This window comes from Syngnathus floridae, chromosome 18 (genome assembly GCF_059516105.1).
Source record: "Syngnathus floridae isolate MCC-2025c chromosome 18, RoL_Sflo_1.0, whole genome shotgun sequence".
Classification (NCBI taxonomy): Eukaryota; Metazoa; Chordata; class Actinopteri; order Syngnathiformes; family Syngnathidae; genus Syngnathus; species Syngnathus floridae.
Genome location: NC_142430.1, coordinates 3,669,526 through 3,692,037, shown reverse-complemented (window position 1 = coordinate 3,692,037; position 22,512 = coordinate 3,669,526). Strand labels below are relative to the sequence as shown.

Genomic DNA, 22,512 nt, shown 5'->3' with positions numbered 1-22,512 from the left:
TAGGAGGAACAGAGTGGGGGTGAGAGTGGACAGGTTTGGTGAACCCCCGGCCTGTGGTAAGATCAGAGCAGGGGTGTTTTATGATGTTGTGGGAAACAGAACAACTTAGATTGCTTCCTCTGCAGCTGGTCAATCAAGCAGAGAATGCAACCACTTTATTTTACTGCGTTGTGAGAGCAAGACAAGATTGGTTAATCATTATAGTCTACATTCCAACATAATCCTATGATAAAGATAACCTGGAAAACCCTAACAGTCGCTTTTGAGAAAGACGCCGCTCGTCCAAGAAGGAAGAGCAAATATGTGGTAAATATTTACGATGCAATTTGCTTGTAAAGGCAAAGCCTCTTTGCTTTATCACCCGCGTGTGTGAACTTTGCTTCAGAAGCGTTCGATAACGCCGCCAAAGGTCCGTCGCTGACCGAGCCTCCCTTCATTCACGCGCGACTTGCGCTCCTCTTGACTGTCGTCGTCGTCTCCTCTTGTTTGCTTTTACAATTTGTGTGTCATTTTTGTAGAGACTTTCAAGCGAAAGCTAGCCGTGTTATTTTTCTGTTCCAGTTTGCCAACAAAATGGCCGCCAGGAAGCGTTTCACACTTTCCGCTCTGGAGGTGACGCTGACCGTCCTCTTTGTGGTCATGACGACCGTCAGCGTCACTCTGATCATCATGATTGCCACCCGCAGCGCGACCACCTGTGAGGACGCGCCGACGTGCCGACGAAGGCACTGCGGCCTTCTGTCAACATTTGTGTGCTTGCGCCAGGTCTCGGCCCGACTCCGGACCCGAAACCGTCTTACCTGATCGGAGTGGGACGTGCCGATTGCACCGGACCCCCAGCTGAACTTCCTCTGGTCGCTTGACTCTCTACGTCGGCGACACTGGCCGAGGTGCCTCAGGCCATGCACGGCTCATGCGCGTGTGTGTGTGTGTGTGTGTGTGTGTGTGTGTGTGTGTGTGTGTGTGTGTGTGTGTGTGTGTGTGTGTGTGCGTGGGTGTAGATGGGCTACGCCAACCCTCAACAGACAGCTGCAGGAATTCACACCCGTTTGTTCAGTCGCGCCTTCATCATCGACGACGGTCGCCACCGAGTCCTCTTTGTCACGGTGGACGTGGGAATGATCTCGCAGAGGCTCAGGTTGGAGGTAAGCACGCAGCCGAGCCGGTGCGGCTTCCTCGGCACAATGTCACGTCCGTCCCGTGAGCAGGTCCTGAAGGCCCTGCAAGCCAAATACGGCAACCAGTATCGGCAGGACAACATGGTGCTGAGCGGCACGCACACGCACTCGGGCCCGGCCGGGTACTTTCAGTACACGCTTTTCATGATCAGCAGCAAAGGTTACCTCAAGTCATCCGTGCAGCCGCTCGTCAAAGGCATCGTCAAGGTCCGTCTTTACTTGAACCATTCCGGCGATCAAAGTCAGCGTATTCATTCACGCTCTGTTCCAGAGTGTCGAGCGAGCCCACAGCACGCTGCGGCCGGGACGGATATACAAGAATCGAGGACGCGTGGACGCCAGCAGCATCAACCGAAGCCCTCATTCTTACCGCAACAACCCGCAGGAGGAGCAAAACAGGTCAGCGCGCCCGGCGAGTCATCGGGCCGGCGGCCGTCATCGACTCCCACGCCCCTACCTTTAGGTATGACGACAACGTGGACAAAGACATGGTGCTTCTCAAGTTTACCGATCTGGACGGGGATGGCATCGGCGCGCTCGGGTAAACTTAGCGATATGGGAGCCGGGCCGGGCGGGCCCGCTCTAACTCCGGCTTCCCTGCAGCTGGTTCGCGGTGCACGCGGTCAGCATGAAGACCACCAATCGTCTGGTGAGCAGCGACAACATGGGCTATGCTGCCTACCTGATGGAGAAGCACAAGAACCCCACCGCGCTCCCCGGACAGGTAGGTGACTGACGCCAACTCAACAACTTTGATCTCCTGAGTCGGGCCCTCAACCTGTGTGCATGTGTGTGTCTCTCAGGCAGCATTTGTGGCTGCTTTCTCCTCCAGTAACCTCGGTGACGTGAGTCCGAACATTGAAGGTCCTCACTGCGTCAACTCCGGACTGGCCTGTGACTACTTGAACAGCTCGTGTCCTGACGGAGGGGTAAACACGCACGCATCCACGCACCCACACACAGGCGACAGGAAGTATGTGTACGTTTCAGACAAAGGAGTGCCAAGCGTTTGGACCCGGGGAAGACATGTTTGACAGCACCAGTATCATCGCCCATAACATCTTCACGAAGGCCAAGGTGTCTGGTCGTGCGGACGTGAGAGCGCAATAATGTCGAGTATCCGGTTGCAGCCTGTGCATGTGCGTCCGCAGGAACTTTACGCCAGCGCGGTGGACCAAGTGACAGGCCCGGTTCATTCAGCTCATCAGTGGGTCAACATGACAGACGTCACGATCGACATCAATGCCACGCACGTGGTCAGCGCGCACGCCTGGCGCACACACGCTGGCTCGCACTGTGTCTCATTTTGCTCCTGCGTTGTGCAGGTGAGGACGTGCAAGCCAGCGCTGGGTCACAGTTTTGCTGCAGGAACTACAGATGGAGGAGGAGACCTCAACTTCACCCAAGGTTCTACATGGACCTTGACATATGTTTGGACACTCCATGTTTACTTGTTGCACATCGTAGGTGCGGTGGAGGGCGACCCGTTTTGGGACGGCATCCGAGACGCCCTGCTGGGTGAGCCATCCAACCAAACGCAGGAATGTCACTGGCCCAAGCCCATCCTGTTCAGCACCGGAGAGGTGAGCGCACCTCTGCCCGCTTTCCCACAAATGCAAAACAAATGCTCAACGGGCTGCCTGCCTGCGTGTAGATGAACTGGCCGTTGCCGTGGCATCCAGAAATTGTTGATGTGCAGATCTTCACTGTTGGATCTCTAGCAGTTGTCGCTGTTCCTGGAGAGATGACGTAACACACACACACACACACACTCATACATTGTGATGCAATGCATGACCATGATGACGATGTGTGCACGTGTGTGACAGCACCATGGCGGGCAGAAGGCTCAGAGAAGTTGTTAAACAGGTCAGTGTACACACACGCACACACACACGCAGTTTGTGTATCACTGTTTGCCACGCACGTGTGCGTCAGGAGCTTCAGCGAGGCGAGGCCTTCTCAGACGCAGACGTGGTGATCGCCGGTCTGAGCAACGTGTACACGCACTACATCAGCACCTACGAGGAGTACCAGGTACACACGCATGCACGCACGACAGATGATAACAATGATAGAGGCACCTTGTCTAGGTTCAGAGGTACGAGGGCGCATCCACCATCTACGGCCCGCACACACTCAGCGCCTACATCCTGAAATTCAGCAACTTGGCACGCGCCATCGCTCAGGTAAAACCAGCACAGAAGAGCACCTTTGCCACGGCGGCAGCAGGCTGACCAAGTCGTGATGTCATCACGTAGGACCGAGTTGGCACACTTGCCCCGGGTCCGCCTCCTCCGTTCTTCCAGAAGAATCTTTTCAACCTGCTACCCGCGGCGACACTTGACAGGAAACCGGACAACAGCAGCTTTGGAGATGTCCTGGAGGAGGTCCTCCCTGTCTACAGACGGGTAGGAGACACGCACGCACGCCATGGATCAAAGCTACTTTTAATGGTGGGCGGGCTTTGGGTTCCAGGGCGACGTGGTGTCCGTCACCTTTGTGGCAGGAAATCCCCGACACTCAGGCGACGTGGTAAGGAAGCTCTCGTTGTTCTTTCTGCTCGGTGTGCCTCCCTTGCTTGCCAGCTTCTGTTTCTGCATCTGACTTTGAGCTCATTCCCACTCCTGTCGCATATCAGAGGGATCGAAGCTTCGTCGCGGTGGAGATGCAGGATGACGCAGACGCTGGCGCCGACAGATGGACGTTGGTCCATACCGACGCCTCGTGGGAGACCAGGTGCGTGCCCACGCAGGCACGAGTCGGCGGGGACGAAGCTGACCCGACGCCGTCCGCAGGTTCTTCTGGTTGAAAGGCTCAGAGCGGCGGAGCAACGCCACGGTGGAGTGGCGCATCCCGGCCGACGCCCCGGCCGCTTCCTACAGGATCAAACACTTTGGCCACTACAAGAGCATGAAAGGCCTGCGACCGCTCATCACACCCTACCAGGGCACGTCCCGCGTCTTTCGGGTCATCGACAGCTTCTACTCCGAGTGATCGCCGCTTGTGACTTGCTGCTCCTTTGCGCCAATAAAATTCTGTTGAAAAGGCCTTCACCTGTTGATATTTTGTTGTCGTCTTGCAAAAGATGAGTGGCACATAAAGGAAGAGGAGGAGTCAGAAGTTCAAACATGAAGACACCAAGAGCTCAAAGGTCAGCAGAGGGGCTGTGTCCTTTGTCAAGGATGACCTCAGGGGCTATTTTTGTCTTCACTTTCCAAGCTTGTGCAAGAAGTTTGCGAGACATTTAAATTAACCGAAAGCAGCCCACTCGCACCACCTGCTGGCCGGTTTCACCGGAACTGCCGCTTCAGGGTTCTGTTTTGTCCGCACTCGCTCGCCCGCTCTTACCCTCTCGTGCTTTTTTTTTTTTTTTTTTTTTTTGCAGGCAGCCAACATGATTTCAAACATCGTGTCCAGGAGGGTTTTGCTCGGGAATGCCGTCGCTTGCTGCACGGGGAAACGTGCACGCTCATGGCCGCTTGCCTCCACCAGTCGGTAAGTTTTTACGCTAAAGTAAGACACGAAACCGAGGACAAAAAGTCCCGAGCGTCATAGTATGCGGGTACGTGTGCAGTTGGCATGTTTCCTTCCTGCAACTCCACACCCGCATTCCAAAATCTTTCTTTGGGACTCTGCGGAAGACTGACGACCGTCTTTGTCCAGGGGCGCAAATGGGATTTTGGAAATGGGGTGGACGCGGGAAGACACACACACAGAAAAATCTGTTGTAGATTTCCTATTTGAATAAATAATCTCAATTGATGGAATTTATTTGTTTACTACGCCAGTAATTCACCAAAAGCTACCCTCAAAATTGTGTATAAACAAAAGCAAATTTTCATAAACCCAAGTGTTGAATGAATTATTGTGTGAGGATTCTCCACCTTGATTTAGTATGACGACAAAGTGGCATGTCTTGGCCACGGGCGGGATAGTCTGGTTTTAGAGGAAACCATGTGATTGAGCTTTGTTTTTCCACTTCATAGCTAATATTTTGGAGAGTAAATGTGACATAGCGCGTGCGGCTGTTGCGGTTGCAGCGGCATCCACGTGGACGCGCCGCCGGTGATTCCCATGCTGACGAGTAGCTACGCTCACGGCACGTCGTCCTTCTCGCTGCTCAACGCCACAGTGGGCGAGGCACTGGTCCGGGCGGCCGACACCTGGCCCGACCGGGAGGCCGTCGTCTTTGTGCAGGACGGCGTGCGAAAGACCTTCGCCGACTTCAACCAGGACGTGAGTGCATGCACCGCTTTGGAAGCTTCATGACGTGAGCTAAGTGAGCTAGCTACTTTTGGGCCGGTTCTCTGCTTTGCCCTTGCAGGTGGAGCGGGCCGCCTCCGGCCTTCTGGCCGTGGGCTTGCGTCCGGGTGAGCGCCTGGGTATTTGGGGGCCCAATACGTACGAGTGGCTGCTGATGCAGTTCGCCACGGCCAAGGCGGGCATCATCATGGTGGGTGCGCTACGGAGGCCTCCTTCATGTCGCCTCGCTCAACCTTTGTCCCTTGGCACGCGCCGCAGGTATCCGTTAACCCGGCCTATCAGCTGGAGGAGGCGGAGTTTGCCCTCAGGAAGGTGCGCCACAGCCGACAAGAAAGACACAGTCTGAGCGTGCACGGTGCTTCTTTTCAGCACGAGCTTTCTGCAGGCCGACTGATTTGGGCGCATGTATGTGCGTGCGTGCAGGTGGGCTGTAAGGCGGTGGTGTGCCCGGAGGCCTTCAAGACCCAAAAGTACTGTGAAATGTTGCGGCTCATCTGCCCAGAGATGGCCACGTGCCCCGCCGGAGACATCCGCAGCAGCCGGTATGAGCGACGGCTCGGGCCGAGCGATGGCAACGTGTGACTCCGCTCGCCTTCTCGGCAGGCTGCCCGACCTGCGCTGCGTGATTGTGCTGGATGGCGGCCGCCATCCCGGAGCCTTCAGCCTAGACCAGGTGCTGCAGGCGGGCGATGGGCGCTCCCTGCGTCAGCTGCACGAGCTCCGACTGTCCTGCGATGACCCCATTAACATCCAGTTCACCTCGGTAAGGCGCATACGTGCCCCACCGCCCACGTGCTGCCGTGGAAAATGTGCGACAACGGCATGCGTTGCCCGCAGGGAACGACGGGGCAACCCAAAGGCGCCACGCTGACGCATCGCAACGTGGTCAACAACGCTTTCTTTGTGGGCAAGCGGGTTGGCTTCGACTGGCAGGTGAGAGGCCGCTCGCTCGGCTGCCGCCTGCTCGGCAGCGCCGGATTGACCTCGCCGCCGTCTGTCGGCTGCAGCCCTCCACGCGAGTGTGCCTGCCCGTGCCGCTCTACCACTGCTTCGGCTCGGTGGCCGGCGGCGTCTGCATGGCCGTCCACGGCATCTCGCTGGTTTTCCCTTCGCCCTGGTACAGCAGCAAAGACAACCTGGACGCCATGCAGAAGGAGAAGTAAGACAAAGCGCCAACATGGCTCCGAGATGTTTTTTTCTCCTCGGAGGACTGAGAAAGTCATTTCTCAATGTGTCTTGCAGGTGCACCTTTGTGTACGGGACGCCCACCATGTACGTGGACATGACCAGTCAGCCCGACGTGCACAAGTACGACCTATCGTCTGTGGTTGGAGGTTAGCGGACAGCGGACATTTTTTTTCTCCCCCATCTGTGCAGCACCCTTTTCAAATGTTGGTGGTGTTGTGGTTGCCTGGTCGTTGCAGGCATCATCGCAGGCTCGCCGTGCCCTCCCGAGCTGGTCAAACGCATCATCTCCATCATGGGCATCAAGGAAGTCACGGTGAGTGAGGCGGCACCTTTTTCAAATTGTGTGCAATTTGTCATATATCCGCTAGAGGGAGACAAATTGCAGCTAGTTTGTCAAAGGAATGTTTTTTGACATGCGGAATGAGCAAAGTGGGCAAAGGTGGTGATTTTTTTGTTTTTTATTGAGGCGTTGAGCGGAATTAGCGATGTGATGCTTTTGCCAACGTGAAGCTCAGGCGGGACGTGTGGGAAGGCATTAGCGTTAGTAAACAAGCCGGGGGGGGGCATCCGTCGGGGGAGCCTGTGTTGTTTGTTGCCTGGGCCGGAGTGCATAGAAAAGTTCAGTTGTCGTGGGGCCGATGTCAAATGGGAAAAACAAATCTGTCTGCCAGCAAGTCGGCGACAGGCCGGCAGAAGGGAGGAAGTCACGTGCTGTCAGTGGAAGCCGTGTACGTGTGCCAGTTCCAGTCTGGAGCGTCACCCTACCGTGGCAAAAACCAGCCAAGTCGTGTCCAGTTCAGTTTGGCCCAGTCAAGTCGTGCTCCGGCTAAGCCAAAGTGGGCCACTTTGCAGCCGCTCTGCAGGCGACGCTTGCCAATTACATCGTTTCCCTTGAATAAGTCCATTATTTTTTTCTTCCAATTGGAAAACATTTCTTTTCATTCCTGTCGCTGCAAACGGGACATTAATGGGGAACCGTCAGCGGTTTGGCCTGAAACCTCCTAAAAGGGGAAGGCCAATCTATGCAAATTGCTCCCGGCCACCCCCCCCCCCTTTCCTGCCACTCAGTGGCGTGCAGCCACCTTGTTTCTTTTGGGCTTGAGCCGGCAGGCGGCGAAGGCGGCGCTGTCTCGCACCCGTTTGCCTCTCTGCGCCGGCGGCGAGGCGCACACGGCGTCCGCTGCCTTGCGACTGTTTGCGTCCATCCACCTAGATAGTGTAAGAGCAACGAGGGCTTGCTTAAGAAACTCAGAGCGGTGGCCAGCGCCAGTGAACTTGTGGTGGGCCGACAAGGGTCATGCTACCTGCGCAGCGGCGCCAGCTGGCAGGTGCAGCTCCAAGGGTTGTTGGCCACGGTCAAGTTGGACACCCGAGACAAGTTCAGCGTGCGGGGGAGCCAGCGCAGCTTGTTGTTGCTGATGTCCAGCTGGGTCAGCGCCGTCACGCCGGTGAACGCCTCCTCCGACATCTGAAACGAGCGTTTTCTGCTCAAGCGAGTGCGCAGGGTAACCTTTCGGGTATCGGCGAGCGTGGGAAGCTCGCCGACGGCCTGAAAGGCTCCTCTCATTCTGTGTCAATATCAGCGCGCACAGACAGACGGACGCGAAAAGCTTCGCGCAGGTGCGACACTTGGAAATTTCCACTTGGGACAAGCCCAAGCGACAAAAACACACAAGGAACTACCCAGTCCCGCCCCGCTCCGTCTCCCGCAGATGAGCTGTTTGGGAGGCGCGCAAAGAGGTGTCTATGCATCGTGACACATACAAACACACACTGTTTACTCACTTCACCAAACTCGCAATGGTTGCATAACCGCTTGAGCTTTTTCCACGCTCGCTCCCTCCCTCCCTCCTTCACTCGCTCTATTTTTTCAAATGTACACATAGAAAGCTAAAAAGATGTTCTACAATTCCACTTCTCTCTGTACTACAGCTAACGATTGTTATCATGCAAACAGAGTCTTTTGTTTACAAAGCCAGTCAGGCGCCACATGTGCAATTTTGGATGGCGGACCACCTCCTGTTTCCATCAAGGCCCTCTCCCTAAAGAGGCAGGGGCGGGCCTACAGTGGGCGAGCTGGGCTCATGGCCCCCACTGACCTTCTCCAGGCCCATGCCGTCCAGCTGGAGCCTCTCCAGGTAGCGGCCGAAGGAGCTGTAGGCGCGCTCGGGGATGCTCCTCATGGGGTTCCCGCCTAAGGCCAGCTCCTCCACCACGCGCAGCTTGCTCAAGGCAGCAGCGGGGTAGACGGCCAGCTGGTTGCGCTCCAGGTGCAGCGCGGCCAGGTTCTCCACATCATCCAGGGATCCGGCATGGAGCGTGCTCATCTGGTTGCTGCTCAGGTGCAGCCAGCGCAGGTCCTTGGCGCCGGCGAAGGTGCCGGGACGGAGCTGGCGGAGCTTGTTGTCGTCCAGGCGCAGCACAAAGAGATTGACCAGAGGCGAGAAGAGGCCTTTGGCCAGCTCGCCGATGCGGTTGTGGTCCAGGTGCAGGTAGGTGAGCCGGCTCAGGTCTCGGAAGGCATCGGGCTGGATGCTGGCTATCTGGTTGTGTGAAAGGTACAGGTACACCAGCTGGCTCAGGCCCTTGAACGCGTTGGCTGCCAGCTGGCGCAGCTGGCAGTGCTGCATGTGCAGCGATACCAGGCCGCCGCTGTCGGCGAAGGCGGCGGCCGGAACGCCGCCCAGCGGGTTCCTCTGCAAGTTGAGCAGCCGTGTGGACGCGGACACGCGTGGGATCTTCTTGAGGCCCGCGCCCTCGCAGATGACGTGCTGCAGGTCACCGTGGCAGTGGCACAGGCTCGGGCACTGGCCGGGCGCAGCCCCGGCCGTCGGGACGCTCGCCAGCAGCAGCAGCAGCAGGCAGCTCACGCGCCGCATCTCGTCCTCGTACTGAGCCGGCCGACTTTGGGGCGCCGGCAAAAGGCGTGTGGGCGGCCACCTCCTTCCCCGGGGGCTGTCCCCACTCGCCAGAACACTCGCCCCATTGATCGGGAGGGGAAAAAATTAAAAAAACTAAGTCGTCCGTCTGCGAGAGGAGGAAGTTTGCCTGCCCGCTGGCGGCTGAGCCTTTGAGCCATAATCGCCCGCGCGTGTTCCAAACATTCCTTGGGCCAAGGGAGTGCTTGCGTAAGGAATGTGCCACTCGCTCGAGGCTTTTGCCACGTTGTCGGGAATGCCGCTGCCTGTCTGATGTTACCGCCGAAGGCCCTCCCCACTAACCCATGACCTGTGATTGACAGATCGGATACGGCACCACGGAAAACAGTCCCGTCACCTTTTGTGGCTCGCCATTCGACAACATGGACAGGAAGTCCAACACGGTCGGTTACATCATAGACCATACGGAGGTGCGTTCTTCCATTCCATCCATTCCGGGACACTTGATGGCCAATAGCACGCCAGAATGCAGTGTGTGAAGTGAAAGGTGGCGGGCGTGTCCGCAGGCCAAAATCGTCAACCCCTCCAACGGGCAGCTGCTTCCGTTGGGATCTTCCGGGGAGATCCTGATCCGAGGCTACTGCGTCATGTTGGGCTACTGGAACGATCCGGAGAAGACCCGCGAGTGCATCGGCGAAGACGGCTGGTACAAGACCGGGTGAGTCGGCGCGCCAGCGGGATGGGCGCCGTGCGTCTTACTTGATGTCCACGTCTGCCTGCCTCCTCAGGGACATCGGCAGCTTGGACGCGTTCGGCTACTGTCGCATCAAAGGCCGCATCAAGGACCTCATCATCCGAGGAGGCGAAAACGTCTACCCTGCCGAGATTGAGCAGTTCATACACACACACCCCAAAGTCAAAGAAGTGCAGGTCAGCTCCACACACGCCAGCGCCTCGATTCTGCGACATTCTCACGCCTGGCATGTGTGGCAGGTGGTGGGCGTGGCGGACGCCCGCATGGGTGAGGAGATTTGCGCATGCATCAAAGTGAAGGATGAGCAGGAGTTGAGCCAAGAGGACATCAAGGCTTTCTGCAAGGGGAAGGTTAGATTCACTGCCGTTAGCCTCGGCTAGCATTAGCGCGAGTGACGTACCGGATGTGCATGACTGTATGCCAGTGACCTTTGTGACCTTTTTGCCTGTGTGCAGATTTCTCACTTCAAGATTCCTCGCTACGTCATGTTTGTCAGCAGCTTTCCACTCACCGTCACCGGAAAGGTAAGACGCCGTGACCCGTCAGAAGGAAGCGAGCCGCTGCGGTCGGCACCTGAGCGAGCGGCTGTTTCCCGTTTCAGGTCCAGAAGCACCAACTCCGCCGGGAGGCGGAGGAGCGACTGGGACTCGCTGAGGCCGTGGCGTCTGCCCGTTCCGACGACACCTCAGCCTGACGGCTGTCCGTCATCATTGCCATTAGAGAATGAAAGATGAAGGACACTCTCCGACGTGCCAGTCACTCGTTCGGACCCCCATTGGTCATTTGTCAGCAGTCACCTGACGAAAATGAGCTGGTCGGCCGTCAGTCACCCACTGCCCCTCCCCTCGTTGCCCCTACCTATCTGTCCCGAGTCAGCCATGTTTATCTGCGGATGGAACACAGGAGCCGGCTTGTGTGCTGCGCTATCAAAATAAAGCTTTAATACTGTCAGGGTGAAGGCGAGCAGCGAGCCCATCGTGGAAGCAAAATGTAAACGTCCCGTGCGTGCGTGTAGATTAAGACCAAAAGGAGGGAAAATGGCGGCCGGCTGAAAACGGCGTCCGAGGTGGAGCCCGTTCTGTGCCTTCTCAGTAAAAGCGGCCGGCAGCTCTTAGAACACACCGTAGGCGTCGCCGTGTCGCGTGGCCACGGCGAAGGCGGGGTAGGCCTCGTAGGCGGCGTACGCGGCCACCCCAGCGACGCCGTCCTGCTTCATGCTCCCCGGCACCGGAGCGGCCAAAGCGTAACCTGGAAGAAACGGACAGGGAAGCCGCCTTCAGTCCCGGCGGCTGGCGGGTCCGGCGCTTGCGGCTGGCGCGGCCTACGGACCTTCACATACCTGGGAAGGCCACCGTGGTGAGGGCGGCGTCGGGGCCCTCCGCGGCCAGCCCCAGCGTGTGCAGCGTGTGCTCAGCCGCGTGCGCCTTGGCTTCGTCCACAGCGGCGCTCAGCTTGCTTGGCGTGAACGGGAGCCTGCTTGACACAATGTTGACTCGCATGTTGAGCCACTCGAGTAAGCTGCCTATCTTCAAGTGAGGGGCGGAGCTTCGTTTAAATGTGCTCAGATAACTAATTGCAAAGGCCAAAACAAGAGGCGGCCGTCTTATTGGGCTGGCCCTCAAAGGCGAGACTGCGCTCACATGTTGGGATTCTGCGTAGCCAACGCCGGGACGGTGACCTTGTAGAGGAAGAGCTGGCGCTGGTCAGGTCCGATGGCTGAGTGCAGCTGGTACACCGGCGCCCCCCAGCTGTTCTTCTCGCACAGCTCTTCCAGAACCTGCACACAGGCGCACTGGCACTGAGTGACTGTGTGCCGCACGTGTGCTCGTGCTTCTGTGTTTGTGTGTGTCGGAAGATGACTCCGGAACCAGCTTGGCGCATGTGTGAAGCAGGACCTGCATAAGCGTCACCCACCTGCGGCGCCGGCTTGAGGGCGGCGGCTTTAAGGCCGACGGCGGCCGGCGTCATGGGCGTCAACTCCATGCCAGGCAGAAGGTCGTACAGCTTGTCGTCAGCTCGCTTGGGGGTGGCGCCCGGGCGACACGAGCCGCCAGCGCTCCCCGCTGCGTATGTAAGGTAGCCCCGCCCTCCCAGCCCACGCACCCCCGCAGCCCCTACAGGCACACTCATGTAAACTTCTACAGGAGAAATCAACCACATCGGTTCCAATCAGCCGCAATCTCACACTTAAACACGGACAGACAGACGGACAGACAGACAAAACGGCCTCCCCAGCATTCCCGTTGATTGTAAACGCCTACTGGACGTCGCTGCAGCACCCTAGCCGGAATCTTTTCTGGTCCGCAAGCTTTCTGCGTTCGGCGTGCTAGTGCACGTTAGCAACTGACCGAATGACGGATGGGGTTTTGCTGCCATCCAAAATATGTGCCAATCGTCCAGTAGTCGTCGTTTGATTGACAGTGCAAACGTGAAGCAGAGTAAAGGGGACCTCTGACCTCGAACCGATGGCGTCCTCATCACGCCGCGACCTGCGACGTGACCTTTGGCGGCCGGGAAGCGGAAGTGGGCTGGAGCGGCAGCGGCATACGCGTGCGGTGCGTAGAACACCGGCGCCCCCAGGTACGCCACGGTGGGGTCGTACACCTGACCGTGACACAAAAGAGTCAACTCGCACAAAGTTTCAAACACCCTGGAGGTCAACTGGCCCAACCAGTGGTTTGTCTGTTGCGGCACCTGGCCCAGGGTGAGGGCTGCGTAGTCGTCATGCGGCGGCGGAGCCCCTCGGCCTCTTCGACCTCCTCGACCTCCCGTCCCTCGCGTGTAGCGCACGTAGCTGTCCTTGTCCACCGGCTTGGCCAGCGTCACCTCCATTGCCGATCCGTCCAACACCTGGGTCGGCGCACGCAGGGCTGCCTGAGTGTCATCGTTGTCGCGTATGCGTGCACGCGCGTGTTTGCGTGCATGTGACCTTCCCGTTGAGGGCTTTCATAGCGTTAATGGCGTCATCACGGTGCGTGAAGTGGACAAAGGCGTAGTCTCGGATCTTCTTCACTCGCTCCACCGCACCTGCAGCACACGCCAGTCAGGCTCGCTGGGCTGCCTGGGGGCACTGCCGCCGGCTGGTGCCCACCTGCTTTGATGGCATTGAACTCCTTGTGGATGTTCTCCTCACTGGTGTGCAGCATGAGATTCCTGACATAGAGGATCTTGACGGCGGCCATGACGTCCTCATCCACCTCCACCTCAGGCTCGGCCCAGTCCACCGCAATGGCGTGACCCCACAGCTGGATGCGGCCTGCTGGGACGCGGGACGTGACGGCTGCCAGGTGAGCCGCCGCCGTCTAGCGCCCGCGATGGCTCACCTGGCAGAAGTTTGCGACGCGCCATGGCCGCCGCCCGGTGGCTGTCGTACTCTACGAAGGCGAAGCCCCGGTTTTTGGATTTGTCTGCCGCGCTGGGATAGACGATGACGTCCACGGCTCCTTCGGTCACCTTGCGCATCTCGGCCAGGATCTCCTCCCGCTTTTTGCTCTTGGGGATGCCGCCCACAAACAGTCGGCAGTTGTCCACGCTGGCGCACACGCCCAGCAGGCGGCCGCTCCTGCCGGATGGCGGAGAGGCCAGTCAGACGGGGAGCCCTGGAGCGTTGCCCCCTTCCTCGCTTGCTCGCCCACCTGATCTCGTAGTTGTTGAGTTGCTTGGCGGCCGCTCGCGCCTCCTGTTTGTTGCCAAAGGTGACGAAGGCGTAGCCGCGGTTGTTGCCGTTGAAGTCCATCATCATCCTCACCTCAAAGATCCGACCAAACTCGTGCCAGAACACCAGAACCATGGTTAGCTGGGCGTGCCACGCATGCCATGCTTTGCCCCACGCAGGACGGCGACGTTGTCACCTTCTCGCAGAGTGGCACGAGCTCATCCTCAAAGAGATCTCGCGGGAGTTTCCCCACAAAGATTTCACTTCCTCTTTCTGGGGGGGGCCCGTTCCAGCCAGGCGGGGGCCCGCCGTACCGGCGCTGGCCGTTCTCCTGTCGGATGTCGGAGCGCCTTAGCACGTTTGCGCCAATGGGCGTTAGTTGGACACGGACACACCCCTTTACCTGCTGGAGGCTGTACCCCGTCCTCTGCACCAGTGCCCTTAGCCCCGCCTCCTTCTGCGCTCCCGCTAGTCCCTCCCCCCCTGCCTTCTGATTGGTTTCCATTGGCTTTGATTGACAGCTTGACAAATCAAGGAAATTAGCAGAGCTCACTGCAGGACGGGGGAGAAAGGTTAGCTGGCTGCAGGTCAAATGGCCGTGTGTGTGCGTGCGTGTTTGTGCATGTGTGTGTGTCAAGTCATGGGAAGAAACAGGTCACGTCACCTCGTGATGACCAATCAGTTGCGTTTGCCGCAGAGGCGTCACTCATGCTCTCGTTTCTGGTTGAAATTACTTGCAAAACTTTAGATCGTTTATAATCAGTTACAATAATGACAATGAGATTGATAATTGAGTTTTTTTTTCCCCAGAGTGCTGGGAAAAGTTTTCTTATTTTTAACAATGATTTGCTTATCTGTAATGTGTTTCCACTCGTCACAGTAGCAAAAGTAGTTTTGAAAGTTTTTTTGAATAATCGTAATGATGATCGGGTAACATGTGAATCGGCCTCATGATAGGGCACACTTAGCATGTTAGCACCGAGCCACTGCACACATTCGTTCCACCGCCTCTGTTTGTTCTCACGGAACCAAATGAAGCGTTTCCATCCATTTCTAAATCACCAAATGTAACAAAGTTGATGTTTGCATCTTATGATGTTTTCTTTTGGAAGGGAAAAAAAAACAAAACTTACCTGAGCAATTTCAGAGATCACCTCCCTCCACTCAGACCTGTGTCATTCTGACCACTCTATGCATGCGTGCGTGCGTGCGCGCCTTTACTGTGTGTGTGTGGGTGCGTGCACGTGTGTGAGAGCGCGAGAGAGTGAGATCACATCATATCAAACTCCAAAGGTTCACTGTCTCTGTGTTAGCTTTACAAGGGTTCATTAATATTTAACTTGCTGCTATCTGTGTGCGAACGCGCGCACAAATACGCGCGCGCGAGAGCGCACACGCGCAACCAGATATGACGCTGAAGTTGGACCCACAGTTGGGCTCGCGATAATTCATTGTCAGTGTTGCTCACTGAACTTATTGATTCCATTGTTTTTACCGGATTTTTCATTCCTTTTTTAATCACACAAACAGTGTCTTCATCAATTTCTCTGGTCATGGAGGTATTAAGTCCAAACACTTAAGGTGCAAGTGTTTGGACTTTTCGATGAATCGGCACTTATTTGGATCATGATGAATCCTTCAGAGACTCCTCATCTTGCGGAAAGCGACGAAGCTCCTCGAAATTTGCTTTCCACCTGCTCCTACCCTCGTAACTTGCGTGCAGTCATGTGGAAATGACAATTTACGAATGTCGCTCAGGTACTTAAACGCCGCATTGGTGTCTATAAAGCTGAGGGTGAGAATGCAAGTACTTCTGGTTTAGTTTTCACAATAAACAAAATAAGGCATTTCGCAGTATTGTTTCCGCGTGGAATTGAGCCATGTTTTCATTCCTGGTATGAACATTTAACAATGCGTAATGATAGATAACGACCTGGTTAAATATAACAAACGCTTTGGTTCGTACTGGCTTGCTTCATTCCCTTAATGTCTTGACAGCTTTGACGGAATCTTCGTCTTACTGTTTAACTTGACCTAAGTCGCTCCAACAGAATGAAAGGCTTTGGTCGCCCAAGCCGGAGGAAACAATTTCGTCTAATTTAATTTGCAGAGCGGACAATTGTCCAGGTCTTCCTGCTTCCGAATGACGGCGAGCCGCCTCGGAACTTGTGTTTAGGCGTTTGACTTCGACCACGTTGGCCGCCGCCGGTGACGGTGGCTGGCCTTGTTTATGCTGCGCTTCGGATCAGCCAAGCAGGCCTCCGCTCCGGTCTGATGCCAGTTTAACGCCTCCGCTGGTTTGTTCCCATCGGCCCATTAGCTCACCAAGTAAGCGCCACAACACCCTTTTCGCATTTCTATACACATATCTATCGATGAATTTGTTTTTCAAAACTCAAGTGCCGGTCGGTGTGGTGTGTTTTTTGGCACTTGTGGTGTGTTTTTGGCGCTGCGGCCCGGAATGACGGCGTTTATTGTTAGCCTTTTGCTCGCATCAGTGCTAACGCTGAAGCTAACGATTTAGAGGCTGCTAAGAATTTTACAAGTTGCCGATTAAAAGCCACTAAATCGTCGCTCATCTTGACATTTAACTCGCCCCAACAACAAGCACGAGATGGTGCCAACGGCCTCTTATTAGCTTTTGTTATTAGGCTAATGCTAGCTTTGTTTTGACTCACCAATCTGGAAGTTTCTTCATGTTTTTGAATTTGAGATGATACCACACCATTTTGTCTCTTCAAAAGACACACCAGACGTAGATTCTTAACTTGGCAGCAAGAATTCGCTCGTAAATGTTCAGAAGTGCAACAAGTGATGATCAAATTATAGGACAACAATATTGGCCATCGTTTCGAGACCTTGTGGAGCTTGCATTTGTCCCAAACCACAATGACATTTTGTCTAATCCTGCAATCTTTCTGCTTCCTTAGAAAATATGAGCCAGGTGCAACAATGACATCGAGATTTGGTAAAACCTACAGCCGCAAGGGGGGACAGGGCACGTCCAAGTTTGATGAAGTGCTGTCCACCAAGAGGGGCACCCTGAGCACAAAATGGGGTGACACCACCTTCAAGGCCAAAGTGGGCTCCAAGCGCGCCGGCGCGCCAAAGGGCTCTTTGTCCCCAGATGCTCACAAGCGAGGCCGACTCGGCGGGGACGGCTCGGATGACCCCTTTGGCTTTGATAGTGACGACGAGTCCAAGCCGGTGTCGTCTCGTGGAGGCAGCAAGTCGTCGCCCGCCAAGGCGGAAGCCCCTCGGGTGGGGACAGTGGGGCTCAAGCCGGACTCCAGAAACCGGTCCAGCTTCCGTGAAGAAGTGCGCGCCTCCACGCTGGAGCCTTCATGGCCGCAGCATCGTGCTCCCTTCTTTGACAGCAATCATGCTGGCCAAGGTAATTAGCACCATTGTGGGGGGGGCACCTGTTTTAAAATCCCAAAGATACCTCACGCTCATTTAGTCTTTTCAGCAGAAAAAGCGGAAAGCTCCTCGCCATCTTGGGAGAAGCAGCACAGTTACGCCTGGTACCAGAACGCCTCAGACAGCGACCGGAAGCCTTGGGCGCAGACGGCCACACTGAAGACCTTCACCTCCATGCACAACGTCACCAATCAGGCAGGCGACGTGAAGGAATGGAACGGCGAAGCCGCTCCCGCCAGCGCAACCAGTGCAGCTAGCTTTAGCGGCGCCGCCGAGCGGCCAGGTGCCACGTGGCAGCGAAAGAGGGCCGCCGAGCAACTGTGCGACAGGTACCGACGTTTTTGTTTAGAAAAAATTCCAAAATGCAGTTGTTTGTATACAGCTGACATTTTTGAAGCAATTGGCGCACAGCTTAAATCTAGTTTGCCCGCGCTCTTCAAATCAGGAAAATGTCCTCCAAGGCATTTTGTGACCAAGATGGCATGCGCTTGTGCTAGACTGCACTTGTTTCTCTGCTATTTAGTCAGAACTGGTCCGCATCGAAGAAGGGAACCAACACGGACCTGTATAACTTCGACGAAGTCGTCACCCATCAGGAAAGCCCCGACAATGATGACGGCTCGGCCAAGTACAAACTCCGATACTTTGGTTTTGACGACACGAGCGACGACAGAAACGATGACGACAAGAATTGTGGGCCCCGAGTCAGGATGTGCCTGAAGACGGCTGCGGTCGCCGAGGAAATGCGACCCGTCGCCATGGATGACGAGCCCGTCGGGAGCCTCCCTACACTTGCCGGACGTGCCACCAAGCGGAGGAAAGAGCGGAGGCGGGGCGGCGCCTCCCGATCAGGTGCGTTCCCTCTGGTCCTTTCCAAAGCGTGTGGAGTCGCCATCGATGATTCCAAGTTGAACATTCTGACTTGTTCTACGCTAAGAACCCCAGGCCACTTTGACACGGCTGTGCCTTTTTTTTTTTTCTCCCCCCGGCGCTTAACCAGAGTGGAGCGCTCGCTTGCCGGATGGCGTCGCCACCACTGATGTGTTTAGTGTCTCCGGGGATGATAGCAAGACGGTGGCCGCCGGCCCCGGCAGCCCCCCCCACAGCAAGCCGGCCAACAAGAACCAAGACACCTGCCGGAGGATCTTCAGTGCGCAGAAGAAGGTGAGACAGAGTCGTCATGACTAAACGAATTATCCAACAAATGTGTGTGTGTTGTAGTCTCCCACCAAAGCAGTGTACAACGCTCGCCACTGGACGCTGGAGAGCCAAGAGGAGCCCATTCCGTCCTTCATGTGCCGCCCGCCGGCGAATCCCGTAAGACGCTCTCTGCTGGCTGCCTGCAAGTGCTTCTTTCAGCCTGGTCCGACAATCTCCCCGTGACGTTCCGCAGTCGCCGCAGCCGTCAGGAGGAGCATCTGCCCACCAGGTGTCGGAAGCGCGCACAGACAATGGCGTGGTCTTCAAGGCGCCGCCTCCTCCTCCCAAGGTCACCAAGTGCGTCCACATCCCCACTGACCCCTACCAGGACAACGTCATTGCCCTCAAGTGTCGCAAGGAGCACAAGGAGGTGCGCACACTGCTGCCAGTGCGTGCGTGCGTTAGCGCGGCCACGCTAACGTGTTGGCTCTTGGCTCAACTCAGCTGTACACGGTGGTCCAGCACGTGAAGCACTTCAACGACGTGGTGGATTTTGGCGAGAACCAGGAGTTCATCGACGACTTTGAGTATCTGGCCGCTGGCCTGAAGAGCGGCCAACCGCTGTACACGCGCTGCCTCAGGTAGGACCAGGCTACCAAGGCGCTGGTGCTGGCACTGGTACTGGTGGCGCTTTCCCTTTTGGTTCACGCCGTCCGTCTGCCCGCGTGTGTGCAGTGTGATCGGCCTGGCGACGCGCTGCGCCATGCCCAGCTTCCGGATGCACCTCAGGGCGGGAGGGAAGGTGGCGCAGGTCTTCAAGACGCTCAGCGACGCCCCCCAGCACCAGGTGAGTCCCGCTGGCCAACTCGCTCCTGACTTTGAAAAGTTGAGCTCCTTCATTCCAGTGGCGTTTCTATTTTTTTGACCGAGCGCTCGCTTTGGCTTGCGTTGCGCAGAACTTGGCCATGTGCACCGCCTCCCTCATGTACATCCTCAGCCGCGACCGACTCAACATGGACCTGGACCCCTCGTCCCTGGACCTGATGATCCGGCTGCTGGAGCTGGAGCCGAACCACGGCGGCTGCGACGACTCTGCGTCCCAGCTGAGCGCCAGGGAGATCTGCAAGATGAAGGAGAAGATCCGCAAGCTCTGCGACACGGTGCACAACAAGCACCTAGACCTGCAGAACATCACGGTGCCATGCTCGCTCGCACTCACGCACACGCTCGTCGCTTTGTCGCGTGTGTGACCTTGTCGGGTCTTCCTTCCCGCAGACGGGTCACCTGGCCATGGAGACGCTGCTCTCGTTGACGTCCAAGCGGGCGGGCGACTGGTTCAAAGAGGAGCTGCGACTCCTGGGCGGCCTGGACCACGTGGTGGACAAAGGTTTGACCCACGTTTGTCTTTGCGTGTGTTCCACACTAATAAAATGCATGTGGCGCCACAGTGAAGGAGTGTGTGGACAACATGAAAGCGGAGGACGACGAGGACAAGCTGGTGTCATCATTGTGGGGAGCTGAGCGATGTCTTCACGTGCTGGATAGTGTAAGCGCATGCGGCAGCCGTGTTGACACAACACAGCACGGTGCATCATGCGTGTGTGTGTGTTTAGGTGACGGTGCACCACGCGGAGAATAGTACCTACTTGATCGCCTACAAAGACTCAACACTCATCGTGTCCTGTGCCAAGTGAGTGACAAATACTTGAGTTTTCTGGCCTTTCCAGCGATGGTCTTACATATTTCATATTGCCTCGAATGTTGATGTTGCATAACCACCCCAGCATCCGTAAAAATGCCTCTCATAAATTGATTTGCCGTGATCTGACTCGGAGTCGACGACATGCTCCACCGTGTCAAATGATTGGGGAGAAGGGAAAGTGCAAATGACGTGCTAACGTGGCGGCGACCGCCCCTGCAGGGCGCTGCGGCACTGTGAGGCCATGATCCAGCGCTACAGCAGGGAGCTCGGCAGTGAACAGAGCGCCGGCGGTGGGCCGCTGCTGGTCAAAGCGGTGGAGAACTGCATGAGGGCCACCATCGTCGTTCTGCTCAATCTGACGCAAGACAACGGTCAGCCCATGCACGCACGCGCGCAAGGACGCAGTGCAGATGCAGACACTCGTAAACGCGCACGCCTGCCCGCCCTTATGTGTGTTGGCAGAGTGGGGCAGCACCAAGACGGGCGAGCAGGACGGCCTGATCGTGACGGCACTCAACTGCGTCCTCAGAATTCCTCAGTACTTTCCTCAGGAGAAGCGCTTCGACATGCGTGTTCTGGTGAGCACCGGTGAGATGGTTTCGCTTGTGCCGCGGGAGCGTAGCTCACGTGCGTGTGTGTGGCCAGGGCCTGGGCCTACTGATCAACTTGGTGGAGTACAGCGCCAGGAACTGCTACTGCTTGACGGAAATGGAGACGGAGGAGGGTCAGGGTCCCTGCGACTCCACCGTGCTCCTCCCGCCATACCAGCAGGACCTCGTCATCGGTGACGGTCAACTGAGCGCTGTCGTCGCGCTTGTGCGGGTACGACTCGGCGTCAAGGCGACGGCGCCAGCCCGCCCTGTTGAACCGCCGCTGTCTCCGTTCCACCCCAGTTGTTCGTCCAAAGGGAGCGAGCTGCCGCCCTGGCTGAGGCGCAGACGGACGACCTCATCAAGGAGCCAGTCAAGCCAGCCGACAAGAGCGGCGAGTGGCGGGAAACGGGTGGCGAGATCCAGTGGGTGGCCAACGAGGACGTCAGGGAGGAGGAGGAGGATAAGGACGACAAAAAGAAGGAGGAGGAGCAAGACGGCGAGCTGGACCTCAGCAAAGGTGAGCCGCCAATGAAATTGGCTCTGAGCGGCCAGCCGGTCTCTCACTGCCGACTTTTTGCTTTTAGCTTTGCAGCACGCGGGCAAGCACATGGAGGACACCATGGTGGCCTCGTACACGGCTCTGCTGCTCGGCTGCCTCTGCAAAGGAAGCCCCGTGAGTGACGCCCACCTGCGGACTGCGTGCGCTAAGGCTAATGCTAATGCTTGTGCTGTGTGTGCCTCAGATGAATGTGACTACTGTGAGAGAGAACCTGCCTCAGGGGGATTTCTCCATCATGACGGAGCTCCTCAGGAAGTTCCTCAACTTCATGAGCCTCACAGTAAGTTGGCCGTTCGGGGGCGTGCATAATTATGCTGCTCTGAGCCGACTGCTGTGTCTTTAACTCTCGTCTCTCTCCGCAGTGTGACATCGGCACCACTGGACACAAGTCCATCTCCAAAGTCATCGACTATCTGGAGCACTGCTAGACACACACACACTCACACACACGGTTGACCTCCAGTCAGTATTTCCACTCCTCTACAGTTTGCCCCCTCATGTCCTCTTTTGTTTGCTGTCTGTGTATCGTTTGTCATCTGGATCCCCGCTGTTTTGGGTTCACCTATTGCCAGAGCACTTGAACATGCTTCCTCTCAGTTGCGACGTTTCATCAGCACACACACACACGAGCACAGCCAAACGTTTACAAGAGCTTTATGGAGGAGCGTGGAGGATGTTTATGTACATAAGTTTGCAGTGCATGATGGGAAGCGGGTGGGCGAGGAGGCTCGGACTACTTTTTGCAAGTTTTTACAGCCCTTTGTTTTTTTTTGCGCCTATTTCTCTCTTCCTGCGTGTTGAAAGCTTGTTAACGGGGCCCCTGCGTTTGTATGGCTCTTTGCTTACGTGTACATACTTTGAGAAAAATAAAAATTGTTACTTTTAATACCTGCCGCCGAGTTCCTTGTTGCGAGTTTCCTAAATTGCTCCTTTTCATCAGAAACAACCATTTTGTTCTCATTTGTACTCAGTGACCAATTTGGCCAAATAGCTTGTTTTGCAACCAAACAGGCACTCAATTTGTCATTTTGTTCCAAGTTGACTCCAAATTGTCCAAACGTCTGGAAGTCCGTCATTGCAGCCCTTTTGTATTTCAAGGCACCGACAACCGCTGTGCGCCGTTGGAAATTTTGCTTGCAATCAAGGAGCCAGAGATAAAGCAGTGAATACATTTTAAT

The 22,512-nt window shown here is 56.3% G+C and overlaps 5 protein-coding genes across 13 annotated transcripts; 3 read left to right on the top strand and 2 right to left on the bottom strand.

Annotated features, from left to right (window-relative positions):
• The first annotated feature begins 283 nt into the window (after window positions 1-283).
• asah2 (N-acylsphingosine amidohydrolase 2) lies at window positions 284-4,229 on the top strand. Its single transcript, XM_088359076.1, has 21 exons — window positions 284-306; window positions 562-697; window positions 766-854; window positions 1,002-1,145; window positions 1,209-1,385; window positions 1,450-1,577; window positions 1,642-1,719; window positions 1,782-1,902; window positions 1,982-2,107; window positions 2,169-2,255; window positions 2,330-2,434; window positions 2,504-2,585; window positions 2,646-2,761; window positions 2,833-2,927; window positions 3,008-3,047; window positions 3,117-3,215; window positions 3,272-3,367; window positions 3,440-3,589; window positions 3,657-3,713; window positions 3,820-3,917; window positions 3,977-4,229. The coding sequence occupies exons 2-21, from the start codon at window positions 574-576 to the stop codon at window positions 4,173-4,175; spliced, it is 2,211 nt and encodes a 736-aa protein (XP_088215202.1). The 5' UTR covers window positions 284-306; window positions 562-573; the 3' UTR covers window positions 4,176-4,229.
• Window positions 4,230-4,494: 265 nt separating this feature from the next.
• acsf2 (acyl-CoA synthetase family member 2) lies at window positions 4,495-11,216 on the top strand. 2 transcript variants are annotated; one of them, XM_088359078.1, is made up of 16 exons: window positions 4,497-4,676; window positions 5,222-5,417; window positions 5,506-5,634; window positions 5,703-5,756; window positions 5,868-5,986; window positions 6,048-6,207; window positions 6,282-6,377; window positions 6,452-6,603; window positions 6,687-6,778; window positions 6,869-6,945; window positions 9,874-9,981; window positions 10,078-10,229; window positions 10,300-10,441; window positions 10,505-10,615; window positions 10,721-10,789; window positions 10,867-11,216. In XM_088359078.1, exons 1-16 carry the CDS (start codon window positions 4,576-4,578, stop codon window positions 10,957-10,959), a joined length of 1,851 nt encoding a protein of 616 aa, XP_088215204.1. In that variant the 5' UTR covers window positions 4,497-4,575; the 3' UTR covers window positions 10,960-11,216. The 2 variants fall into 2 exon arrangements, with proteins under 2 accessions (XP_088215203.1, XP_088215204.1); XM_088359077.1 differs by having other exon boundaries at window positions 4,495-4,676; window positions 10,300-10,615.
• Window positions 7,076-11,093, bottom strand: chad (chondroadherin). The gene is made up of 3 exons (XM_088359086.1): window positions 8,732-11,093; window positions 7,937-8,100; window positions 7,076-7,841 (listed from the first exon to the last, which is right to left on the bottom strand). The coding sequence occupies exons 1-3, from the start codon at window positions 9,509-9,511 to the stop codon at window positions 7,697-7,699; spliced, it is 1,089 nt and encodes a 362-aa protein (XP_088215212.1). The 5' UTR covers window positions 9,512-11,093; the 3' UTR covers window positions 7,076-7,696.
• a1cf (apobec1 complementation factor) lies at window positions 11,177-15,221 on the bottom strand. Of its 5 annotated transcripts, none has more exons than XM_088359079.1 (13): window positions 15,054-15,221; window positions 14,324-14,472; window positions 14,117-14,251; window positions 13,901-14,031; window positions 13,589-13,827; window positions 13,357-13,524; window positions 13,195-13,292; window positions 12,960-13,115; window positions 12,722-12,869; window positions 12,180-12,403; window positions 11,906-12,042; window positions 11,605-11,738; window positions 11,177-11,513 (listed from the first exon to the last, which is right to left on the bottom strand). In XM_088359079.1, exons 2-13 carry the CDS (start codon window positions 14,423-14,425, stop codon window positions 11,377-11,379), a joined length of 1,809 nt encoding a protein of 602 aa, XP_088215205.1. In that variant the 5' UTR covers window positions 14,426-14,472; window positions 15,054-15,221; the 3' UTR covers window positions 11,177-11,376. The 5 variants fall into 5 exon arrangements, with proteins under 5 accessions (XP_088215205.1, XP_088215208.1, XP_088215207.1 ...); XM_088359082.1 differs by having other exon boundaries at window positions 12,180-12,379; XM_088359081.1 differs by having other exon boundaries at window positions 13,357-13,521.
• A 633-nt stretch (window positions 15,222-15,854) lies between these two features.
• LOC148382247 (wings apart-like protein homolog) lies at window positions 15,855-22,220 on the top strand. 4 transcript variants are annotated; one of them, XM_088359073.1, is made up of 20 exons: window positions 15,859-16,248; window positions 16,851-17,314; window positions 17,393-17,669; window positions 17,864-18,192; window positions 18,341-18,504; window positions 18,562-18,657; window positions 18,734-18,910; window positions 18,985-19,121; window positions 19,216-19,327; window positions 19,437-19,676; window positions 19,756-19,867; window positions 19,929-20,026; window positions 20,094-20,170; window positions 20,402-20,553; window positions 20,645-20,760; window positions 20,828-21,004; window positions 21,076-21,292; window positions 21,360-21,448; window positions 21,519-21,614; window positions 21,697-22,220. In XM_088359073.1, the coding sequence occupies exons 2-20, from the start codon at window positions 16,873-16,875 to the stop codon at window positions 21,760-21,762; spliced, it is 3,174 nt and encodes a 1,057-aa protein (XP_088215199.1). In that variant the 5' UTR covers window positions 15,859-16,248; window positions 16,851-16,872; the 3' UTR covers window positions 21,763-22,220. The 4 variants fall into 4 exon arrangements, with proteins under 4 accessions (XP_088215196.1, XP_088215199.1, XP_088215200.1 ...); XM_088359074.1 differs by having other exon boundaries at window positions 15,860-16,248; window positions 17,390-17,669; XM_088359072.1 differs by having other exon boundaries at window positions 15,860-16,248; window positions 17,381-17,669.
• Window positions 22,221-22,512: the final 292 nt, after the last annotated feature.